Source organism: Manacus vitellinus, unplaced genomic scaffold (assembly GCF_001715985.3).
Source record: "Manacus vitellinus isolate BGI_N305 unplaced genomic scaffold, ASM171598v3 scaffold_83_pilon, whole genome shotgun sequence".
Lineage (NCBI taxonomy): Eukaryota > Metazoa > Chordata > Aves > Passeriformes > Pipridae > Manacus > Manacus vitellinus.
Window position 1 is genome coordinate 1,208,601 of NW_021940836.1, and position 9,045 is coordinate 1,217,645.

General features: G+C 40.0%; 1 protein-coding gene across 1 annotated transcript in view; it reads right to left on the minus strand.

Moving 5' to 3' along the window:
• Positions 1–7,648, minus strand: part of LOC103758654 (ovostatin) — a 31,736-nt gene extending 24,088 nt beyond the window's left edge. Inside the window, exons 1-8 of the mRNA XM_018085579.1 lie at positions 7,584–7,648; positions 5,864–6,047; positions 5,033–5,189; positions 4,024–4,076; positions 3,535–3,555; positions 2,628–2,796; positions 1,327–1,411; positions 533–650 (exon numbers count right to left, since the gene is read on the minus strand). Coding sequence (XP_017941068.1) covers positions 533–650; positions 1,327–1,411; positions 2,628–2,796; positions 3,535–3,555; positions 4,024–4,076; positions 5,033–5,189; positions 5,864–6,047; positions 7,584–7,648 — 852 coding nt within the window. The remainder of the gene's footprint in view (positions 1–532; positions 651–1,326; positions 1,412–2,627; positions 2,797–3,534; positions 3,556–4,023; positions 4,077–5,032; positions 5,190–5,863; positions 6,048–7,583) is intronic.
• Positions 7,649–9,045: the final 1,397 nt, after the last annotated feature.

The following is a 9,045-nucleotide window of genomic DNA, read 5'->3' on the forward strand; positions in this document are numbered from 1 at the left end:
CCTTACATTTTGCACTCCCCAGCTCCCTTCTCAGATCACTGTTTCAGTACCATTTACTCCAGCACATGGAAACTTCTCTCCGTATCCCCCCTAGTCTTCTCTATGGTCATGCTCCTTCTTAAACCCATCTTGCATGATGCCTGCGTTCTATGACCACAGCACTTTGCATCCGAACTAGTGGAGAAATTAATAATTTGTTTGAGTGCCCTCAAAGACTCCCAGTAGAGGTCTCCTGATTAGATTTGGTAAGAACACAGCTCTGATATTTTAGGAATGATCACAAATTTACAGTTTCATGTTGCCCTCCTTCCTACTGACTCTTTCTGAGGGGAAAATCAAAGTCTTCTGATGAAGTCATTTGTAAAAGATACATTCATGGTCTTTCAGCATTCCCTGTGAGATGGTGAGAAAAAACACACCTCTGAGATTGTCTCTCTGGTGTTCCCTTGGAAATGAATGAGGCCATCAAATACTGTGCTACATGTTAGGTAGGAAAGCTGACTGGAAAGAATGGACTTATCATGTATCATACCAGTCCAGTGACAGCTTCACAGGTTTTCTTCTGGTTTTGTTCACATCGTGGACCATAAAAGTGTTGCTGACACACATTGATTTGGGCTTTCCCTTGTACTGGTTGGCCATAAGTGTACCTAGGAGAAGAAGAGACACAAGAATTCAATCATGTGGATTTAGCATGAAACCTGCAAAAATTGCACAGCAGTGCAAATTCTAAACCCCTCGGGATTGCCCAGACCACAGACAGAAGATCAGCTGGGAATTACGACCTGCTAGCCCTAGCAGAAGGCCCTTCTACTATTTTTAGGCTGGTTTTGACATTTTGTTAAAAAAAGCCTGCTTTGCTGTTGTCTTTGCATAGTCATTCTTCAAGGTCTGAAGCTGGAAAGTGGTGCTGCACTCAGGGTTGGGATGTCATTCCCTGCTGCTTGCTGTTTCTCACTAATGCCTTGCACACAGCAGGTCATATTGCAGAAAGATCCCTATTCACCCTGTTAGCTCATAGCACCCTGCACTTTGGCAGTGTCACAGCCAGCAATTTTAATGGTAGACTCTCCTTTTCTGTATTAATAAAAACCAACAGCTAACAAGGATGTAATGTTTGATTTAGACACAGACAAACCCTTTCAGTTTTTATTCTGCTATGTAGCAGGAGAAGAGTTATCATATTTTACATCACAGAAGTCATAGCTAAAGGAATTGCTCTAATCCATGCTCTGAATTGGCAGCAGAATCTCTGTTTGCCAGCACAGCACACTATCCTCTATCCCAAGTTTGTTGTGCACAAACGTGTTGTTTTCAGATACTTACGAAGCACAAACGTTCACACCGATGTCTTCATCAAAGAAAGAAATCCTCTTTGGCCCAGCTGTTGTCACTTTAAATTTTGGCAGCACTGAGAATGCAATATGAATATGACTAATCAGCAATTGCATGCCACAGGCAGGTGTGTGTAAGACAGCAAAAAAACTGTTGCCAAAGACATTTTCACCAACAAGGATGAGGAAATGGTTCAAAGAAGAGTTTAAGTAGGAACTGTAGGATATTACAGTAGAAAATGTAGTAGAAAAAATAACCTTCAGTGGTAAGAGGAATAACTTCTTTAAAATTAAATAATAATCATATTAATAATTATAACAGACACAGTAAAAACTGTGATAAATCACTTTAATCTCTTTTCTTAAAGAAAAGGGTGGGAGTAATGCTGATGTCTCAAACTACCTAAGCCCTGGAGAACAAAAGTTATTATGCAATCCAGCCCCAGTGAAGGAGAAATGCAACAGATTGAGTGGAGTATTAAAGATCACTGACGCTGCCTCTCTTCAGCTTATTTTTTATCCCAGGTCACCAGCAATACTGACAACATATCTGGAAAAGGCCCTTTTCTTGTGCACCCGTACACAGGAGACTGGAAGGTGTGAAAGCACTCTAGAGGGTAAACAGGAAAGCTGCTTTAACACCCTTACAAAAAACCCACACAACTGGGAGTTGTCCAAGCTTTCTCTGGGGACTACTAAGGAAAACCAGCCACTGTAAGATGAGAAAACTTGTAAGATCAAAGTGATTTTAGCAACTCCCTGATACAGTTGATTCCAGGATCACTATAAGGGCTTTAGCACCCACACTACCCATTGCTTTCTATCTTGCACTTCCACTGGTTATCCACCCTCCCCCAGTAACAAACTGGTACCTGTCCTGTAAACTGTTTTATAGGTATCTTCAGATTTCTACTGCATAGTGCTTTTCATATAGTGACGGCATCCACAAAGGAGGACAGGCCTGATTTTCATTTTGCCTCTGAACGGATGGGGAGTGTAAGGCTTGAGTGATAGGATGTGGATCCCAGAGTCACACAGTAACTTTGTGCCAAGCCCAGAGAGGAATTAGACTTCTAATTTAATCACTGAGAAATACTGCTTTTCTCAGATTTCTTTTGAAAATGAAATGCCCTTCTGCCTTCATTTTGTCCACCCAGTTCTCTCCATGTCTTTCTTTTCCAGACATGAGGTGGAGAATTCAAAGGACTTAAACTCTGCACTAGTAGATCTTGTCTGATTTAGGTAGAATCAGCCTTATTGCTAGCACAGGGTAGTTTGTAGGCCTTTGCTTACCATATTCCTCCACTCTGAAGGAGTGATACTCTTTTTCACCTGACTTTGTCTCCACAGTGATGTCGTAGGACCCCAGAATAGGCTCTGGGATTAGTGGAAAGGAGAGCTGGACAATTCCATGCTTAGATGTTACCTCCAACCACTGGAAGATCTTGTTTTGCTCTGGATCCTGGAGAGGAGAAGAAAGAGATGTAGCCAAGCCTTTATCATCCTGTTTCTTGTCTTCTCGCCTTCTTTCACGTGTTGTCTCCTGATATATTGGCTAAGTGCATCACAGGTTGAATGTGATTCAGGGCTGGTGACATGTGCTCTGACTTCCCATTAATTTTCCATCTCCGCTTCTGGATTAAACAACCCTAAGTCTAACTGTGAATCACCTAAACTGACAGATGATCTCAGATCATTCAGAAATACTCCCTGACTGGGACTCAGGTTGCTTATTCGTAACTCTTCCAGCATAAATCTTGCTGACTCAACTCCTTCTGTGAAACAGGAATATTATGCTGGCCACCTTCAGAAAGCACTTTGAGATCTAGTGATGTGAAAAGTGGCAGCAGATTGATTCATTGTTAGCCTGTTCCTAGCAGAACATGGCAGAAAGTTATTATTCTTATGCCTGTATGAGAATGAGGCTATTTCACCACCCCATTTATTGTAGTCCTACCAAAGACTGGACTGAACACTCTTGTTTGAATTCTAATGACAGACACAGCAACAGTCTCGTGCTGTTTCTGACTAACAGCTCCAGTTGCACTGACTTTTTCTCCTCTAAGGCTTGATAATGGATACTGCCACTGTTCAAGTCCACCAGCTTTTAAAAGAGTGCTCTGGATGAGCCTCCCTCAGCTATTGACTGTATGGGGAATGATGAAGCATTCTCTCTAAAGCAATTTGTGGCATCTCTTACCTCAATGATGATTCTTGGATACTGGAGGAGGAAAAAAAGAAGAGAAAAAAAAATCAAAACATCAAGAAGTTCACTGTGGAGATTGAGAAATGCTAAAACATAAAGAAGGCTCTGAATGGCTTTCTCTGGATAGAGAAAACTGGGCAAAGCAAATAATTTGGAACTCATGTCTGTAATTTTAAAAGGATAACCGTTTTGGAATTTATCTTTTCTACAAAAACATCAATTTTTTTTCTACATACCTGGGCCAGGTAAAGTGACTACAAAACCTGTGTACTGTGAGAGATTTCCAGAAGTACTTTCAGACCCTTTGCCCTCTCTAAAGGTAGGGAAAGGATGGAGTGTGAAGCTAAGCAGTTAAAACAGTTCTCAAAAAATATCAGGAGGCCTATCCCATGCCCTTCTTATTCAATTTTTAAGTGATAGAGTCTCAGTGAACAGGTACCTTAAGAAGGTGCTTGAAAAGTCTTGACTATCAATCATACTTACTGTCTCCTGAACAGGTCTGAGCTGGGTGTCCAAAGCGACTACACGGAACAACACTGAAAAAGACATAGAACAAAAAGGCATCAGAATCAGCAAGGTTAGAAGAGACTTCAAAGGTTGTCTCGTCCAACCATGAACCTAGCACCACCATAGTCACCCCTAAACCATATCCCCAACTGCCACATCCAGATGCTTCTGTCATTTGCTTTATTGGTAGTGACAAATCACTTTGAATATACAACTAAAACAAAGTTTACCCAGGCTTTTTGGGAGAACTAAGGAGTCCCCAGACAACTAGAAAGGATTTGATTATCTTAGCCAGTGAAAAAAGAAAACCAAAGTAAATGTCATCTGAAATATCTTTAATTATGACCCACTGGGACTAGAGTAACCTCTATAGTAAACACAATTACTCTATTCTGCCTTCAGTCCTTCTTGAAGGACTCTATTCTTTGGAGCGTTTCCTAAAAAACTGTGTTACAAACCAGTTCAATATAAAACTCACAGATAGAGAAGGAAGAGTTTTTCTTTATTCTAAGTGTAAACTCTCTGCAGCACTGAAGTATACTTATACTAGACAGAACAGCTCACTACACTACAGCTAGTACTGTCATTTAAAAACTGTGACGGAATCAGCACTTTGTAATAGATCAGCAGTTAAGTAGAAAGAGCTGTTGACAGGAAACAAGGTGCTTACTTCATTTTTATGTTAATTTTATTAGTTTCAAACTTGACCTATTATTTTCTGTATTTTTAAGGATACTTTTTATATGACTGGCCTCAAGTAAACCCGACAGAACTCAAGGTCCTGTAAATGAAACTAACTCAGTAAAAATACATGAACTCTACTAATTTGTGGAAATTTTGTAAATTGGTCCTATTTTTCACTAACTTTTGGTGATCTCAGTATCAGATGAGGTCTTTTATTCCACAAGAGGAAGTTTTTGTTGCTCTAGACCTGCCCTTGCACTCAATTTCTCACTGCTATAGCTGACTCAAACTCATCATCCACCTGTTTGCCCTGGTTTGTAGATGGGTTTGTCCGTCTGGATGAAGACAGCGTTATCCACATTCTGAATCGCCACTGATCTTCTCTCAGCTAAGTCAACTGTGGTGCCTTTGGCAGAGAAGGAAATGAATGCCACAGGATCAGAAGTAGCTGGTGGGACCTGGAGAGGAACAAAACCCCAGAGGAAAAGTGATAAATGAGATATGTTGATGTTCCCTGATGCCCAGGGTTATTGAGTAAGATACTGACAGTCAATTGAGTCAAAAATACTTTATACAAAGTCATGAGAAGCCCCATCATGGCAGTGACATAATTTCTGCTGTGGAAGTCCCATAACCTGTCACCAGGTACTAAGATTTGTAGCTATTCTCTGTCTTGTGCATTTCCTAAGCTCATGTAGCTACCTGCTTGCATGCAGGTTGCTGCAGCCATATACCTCAGTTCTGAAGTGTTTTCTCCTGCTGCATTCTGGAAGACCTAACCTTGGGACTTTTTTGTCTTATCTGTACAGATCTTGCAGAGTCACAGGAAAGGGAATGAGCATCACCCATCTGGGTTCTCCAGCTTGACCCTTAGACAGTCCCAAATGGAGCATGCACCTGTGATGACAATCTAAAGCTTTTTTCTATTCACTCTGTGAATGGAAATGGAAAGTCTTTTTCTGCCTTGCTCCTACAGTCCATATGTCTTTCTTTTCCCTATTTTATAAGTCTTTCCAGCAGTTTATCTTTTTTTAATGCACTTCATATTCTTTCTCTCATTGACAAGGAGAGTCACGATCAGAAGTATTTCCAGCTTCTACACCCTCTTCAGTAGTTTCAAAATAGAAAATACCTTGAATTCACCACACTTGAAGAAATCATTCTTTATCACGGATTCCTCAAAGAGAGTCTTTCGGATACTGCCATATTCCAGGACAATGTTCACGGAGAGAGGCTCAGTGAGGTTGTGGAACTGCACACAAGCAGCCTGTGGAGAGTCGCTCTGCACAACTGATGGGACCAGCAGCACATACTGTCTGTAAGAAGGTAAGACCAAATCAGAGAGTTCAGTTATGGAGGAAAGTCAGAGAAAACAGGAGAGGAAAACACCACCAAAAGGTGTGAAGGAAGACATGGTCCGAAGCTTGCTCAAATCAGTGGATGGATCTCTGTTTCTTTTGATGAATTTTAAATAATATGCTAAAGTAGTACAAATGCCAGCTTTTTAACCCCTCACAGTTCTTTCTAAGCTGAGAGACTGGCATCATTCTATGGAGTGTCTTATCCAGCATGATACTGCATCTTTCCATTCCATGTATTTATGCATCTCCGATTACTAAACACCTGACAAGCATATCTGCATTTATCCTCCCTCTGTAACATCCTATAAGGGGGAGTGATATTTAGCTTCTTCTTGCGATCAATGACAAAAATAATGGTTACTTGCTGCAACAATTTTTAAATTTCTTTTTCTCTGGGTATCTCTCAGATGAGAACTGACGTAAGTCAACTCACATAATGCACATGAAATGATCTCGCTTTTCCATTTCACAGAATATTTCAGAGAATGCTCAATCTAATCTTTATGCTCTATTGTGTTTCCATGCCTCTGTTTCCATACTTCTCCCTGGGTTCTTTCCTTTGTTTTTTTTCTTCTATTGAACTGTTTAATTTATACTGCTCCCTATATTTAAGGCAACCTTCCATCCCCAAATTCTTCCTCTGAAAAGCATTTCTTCGTATTTGCTATATTTGTCCAAAGTTCTGCTGCTGTCCATCAGTTTGCTACCCAAACTGGTCTTTCCAAATAATGTATGACTGAATTAACTTCTGTAGCACAACATGAATCACACAATCTTTTCATTCTAATCTGATCCTTTTCCTTTTTTTTTCCCACAGCTAGCTCATATTGCCTTTATTGTTATTTTCATTTGCTTAGTTCAGGCTGCATGAAATTCAAAGACCAAAAATAAAATTAATAAAATTAACAGTGTATCTGAGAAAGCTAAACTCTCTTTCACTGTGTTTTCATTTAGAACTTTTGAGAATGGGATTTAAGCTCTAATGTTGGTGCATTTTTGAAAATTGCAGCTGAAATCTTCTGTTTGTATAAAGACAAGGACATTGACAGTGCTAATACAAATACTGATACTAATAATGCTAGGATTGCCATTCAGCATAGTCCCTACCACCAGGCATTACCTGGCCTGTGGCACCTCCTCGTACACCATGCTCCCTCTGTGCTGCTGATTATATCAATCCTGATCATTAGTATTACTTGCTAGTCTAGTCTTGAATCTCCTTCCCACTTTACCCATACATGTCAGACTCTGTATACTTCAGTTTCAGGTTTTTGTCATTCAAATTAAATTTCATAGCTCTCTCCCTCATAGAATGATGGAGAGCATCATTCCAAACTGTCCTTCACTGTCATCTGCTTCCATTTCAGACACATTTAAGGAACTAGTTCTCAACATCCTGTTTATTATATAGCAATGCCCCAGAAGAAATAAACTGGTGGGAAATATAATAAAATATGTTATCATAAAAACACAGAATGTATGATCACTTACGTTTCAGAAGACACTATGGCAAACCAGTTCAAAGATAGAATACTCAGAAGAATCCTTGACCACATCTCTACCTGTGAAGAAAGGAGAGAGACTGATCTCAAGTTGACAGCTTGTCTCTGGCTTTTAAATTGGCCTGAAACAGTGCTCCACCTCCATGGCTTCAATCACACTCTCACAAAAGACATCTACATAAAATTTGCATATGTTCATTTTCCTCCCTACTGCCTGTTCTCACACTCCTTGAACTCTCAAACAATAGCTTTGGAAAGCTCTCGTATTTCACATAGCTCTGTGAGGTATTGCAAGCCAAACCGGTTCCTGCCCATATGATTGTTTCATTGAAGCTTACCTCTTTGATTGTCATGTCATTGGCTGAGGGTTCCTTAATGTTTCAACTTGTCAGTATTTGCCATTGCCTAAGTATTTCCTTATTCTGCAGCAATCTCCTGCAGATAGATGTCACATAACAGAAATAACCATAGCCCAGTGCTATTGTGTGTCTATATGGGGTCCTCAACAGTTAAAAATACAGCATCAATTAGAATACAACTATATCTGCATTCAGAATGGCACTAAAGGAAACTCCTAATCGTAATCTGGATTTCTTACTGCAGGCACTAACATTAAGCAAGGAATGGTGTTGGCTAGTTGTCTGTCATTTTCACCAGTTGTCAGGACAAGAATATCTCTAAGGAAAGGAATCTGTTAACATTATTTCATTTGTTCACTCATCCCTCTGTCTGTCTGCTTTCCCCCCTGATCCCTGCTCCCCCCATTAAACAACTTGTAAGTCTGTTGGTGAATTTTTAGTAAATATGAGTAAGAAGAAGTTTCAGAATTATCAAGGTATAGAATCACAAAATAATTTAGACAGAATAGGACCTCCTGACATTATGTGGTCCAATGTCTCCTTCTAAGCAGTCATGTTTTGAATGTCTTCAGGAATGGAGAGTCCACAGTGTCTCTGGACACCTGCTCCCATGCTTAACCATCCATGCTGTGAAGATTTTTTCCCTTATATCAGAATTTCCCATATTATAACTTGTGTCCATTTTCTCTTGCCCTTTCACTGTGCAATCTTGGGAAGAATCTGTCTCTTTTTTCTCTATAATCCCACTTTACATTGTGGAAGACTAAAATTTTGTCCCCACAAACCTTTGTTTCTCTAGGCTGAATTAAATGAGACTGTCTTTTTCTGTAGGTTTGTTACAGTCTCTGAACATCCCAGTGACCTTCCACTGGACTCCCTCTGGTCCATCAACGCCTTTCTTGCACTGGGGAGCTAAATCTGGATGCAGAACTTCATCTGCTAAATAGAGGGGAAGAATCAATTTCCTTGATGTGTTGGCTAAAATATTGGTAATACTACCAAGGAAACTAAATAATCTATGGTAATTGGGCACTGCATTCACACTCTTAATAAGGAAATGGAAAAAAAAAAGCCAACCTGAAACAAAATAAG